Here is a 2,005-nt window from a genome sequence, read left to right on the forward strand (position 1 = left end):
GTGGAGGAGTCCTACGTCCGCTACGGCATCAAGCCCGACTGGCTGCTCATTCACCGGCTGATCAACCACCGCAAGTCCCGCGGGAAGCTCTTCTACGTCATCAAGTGGCGCGAGCTGGCCTACGACGAGGTGACCGTGGAGGCGGAGCCGGACAACTGCGAGTTTCCCATTCCCGACTACAAGAAGAAGGTGGACGAGTACTGGGCGCTCCGTCGGACGGTGGAGGAGGAGCACGCCATTGAGAATGACAAGGCCTCGGGCTCGTCTTCTTCAAAGCGCAAGGACAAGGACGACAAGCGCAAGAGCAAGGACAAGAAGGGCGGCGGCAGTACCGGACTCAAGGCACGCGGCCTCGGCTCCGCCCCCAAGTCCGATCCGAAGAAGAAGTGGGAGGTGCAGCCGGACTACATTCCGGAGCCGCTGAAGCTGCACGAGTACCAGAAGGAGGGCATCAACTGGCTGCGCTTCAGCTGGGCCAACGGCATCGACACCATCCTCGCCGACGAGATGGGCCTCGGCAAGACCATCCAGACGGTGGTCTTCCTCTACTCGCTCTACAAGGAGGGCCACACGCGCGGCCCCTTCCTCATTGCCGCCCCCCTCTCCACCATCATCAACTGGGAGCGCGAGCTGGAGGACTGGTGTCCGGACTTCTACACCGTCAACTACACCGGCCTCAAGGAGTCGCGCATTATCATTCGCGAGAATGAGCTCAGCTTTGACCCGGACGCCACCCGCTCCTCGCAGAAGGCGATGAAGCTGCGGAAGAATGCGCCCGTCAAATTTCACGTGCTGCTCACCTCCTACGAGCTGATCAACTCCGACCACACCCTCCTCGGCTCCATCGACTGGAAGGTGCTGGTGGTGGACGAGGCGCATCGGCTGAAGAGCAGCTCGTCGCTCTTCTTTCGCACGCTCAACGCCTACAATGTAGGGCACAAGCTGCTGCTGACGGGCACGCCGCTGCAGAACAACCTCGAGGAGCTCTTCAATCTGCTGAACTTTCTCAGCCCCAATCGGTTCAAGTAGGTTTTGTGGTTGTTTGTGTTTTGTGACTTTTTGCCTAATCATTATCCTTTTCCTCTTTCCTCTCAGTGACATGGAGGGCTTCCTCAGCGAGTTTTCCGACATTGCCAAGGAGGAGCAGGTGAAGAAGCTGCACGACCTGCTGGGNCGGTTTTTGGTGTGTTTTGTGACTTTTTGCCTAATCATTTTCCTCCTTTTTCTTCTCAGTGACATGGAGGGCTTCCTCAGCGAGTTCTCCGACATTGCCAAGGNTTTGGTGTGTTTTGTGACTTTTTGCCTAATCATTTTCCTCCTCTTTCCTCTCAGTGACATGGAGGGCTTCCTCAGCGAGTTCTCCGACATTGCCAAGGAGGAGCAGGTGAAGAAGCTGCACGACCTGCTGGGCGCCCACTTGCTGCGCCGTCTGAAGGCCGACGTGCTCTCGGGCATGCCCGCCAAGTCGGAGTTTATTCTCCGCGTCGATCTGGCACCACAACAAAAGTACGTAGTTTAGAGGAGGACTTTTGTGTTCTGAAATGCTAATTTTCGTTCTTCTTTACTTTTCGCTCCCCTTAGGAAGTATTACAAGTACATTTTGACGCGAAACTTTGATGCGCTCAACTCGAAGGGCGGCGGCAAACAGGTTTCACTGCTGAACATTGTCATGGACCTGAAGAAGTGCTGCAACCATCCGTATCTGTTTCCAGTGGCGGCGGAGGTCAGTGACTGCCATTCTTTTTCTCTTATTTTGCTTTACCAGCTAACTTTCAACCACTTTTACAGGAGGCGCCCAAGACCAAGCTGGGCTACTTTGACGGCGGCCCGCTGGTGAAGGCCTGCGGCAAGCTGATTGTCCTGCAGAAGATGCTGCGCAAGCTGAAGAACGACGGCAACCGCGTGCTGATCTTCTCGCAGATGACGCAGATGCTCGACATACTGGAGGACTTTCTCGACGCGGAGGGCTACAAGTTTGAGCGCATCGACGGCTCCATCACCGGCT

General features: G+C 56.1%; 1 protein-coding gene across 1 annotated transcript in view; it reads left to right on the plus strand.

Annotated features, from left to right (window-relative positions):
* LOC108383035 (chromodomain-helicase-DNA-binding protein 4-like) overlaps nt 1-2,005 on the plus strand; it is a gene marked incomplete at both ends in the record, with an annotated part of 4,245 nt that overhangs the window by 1,079 nt on the left and 1,161 nt on the right. The window contains 4 exons of the mRNA XM_017639409.1: nt 7-1,025; nt 1,333-1,506; nt 1,582-1,723; nt 1,789-2,002. Coding sequence (XP_017494898.1) covers nt 7-1,025; nt 1,333-1,506; nt 1,582-1,723; nt 1,789-2,002 — 1,549 coding nt within the window. The remainder of the gene's footprint in view (nt 1-6; nt 1,026-1,332; nt 1,507-1,581; nt 1,724-1,788; nt 2,003-2,005) is intronic.

The sequence above is a fragment of the Rhagoletis zephyria genome, unplaced genomic scaffold (assembly GCF_001687245.7).
Source record: "Rhagoletis zephyria isolate East Lansing unplaced genomic scaffold, Rhagoletis_zephyria_1.1 Rzeph_scaffold_30203, whole genome shotgun sequence".
In the NCBI taxonomy this organism is placed as follows: domain Eukaryota; kingdom Metazoa; phylum Arthropoda; class Insecta; order Diptera; family Tephritidae; genus Rhagoletis; species Rhagoletis zephyria.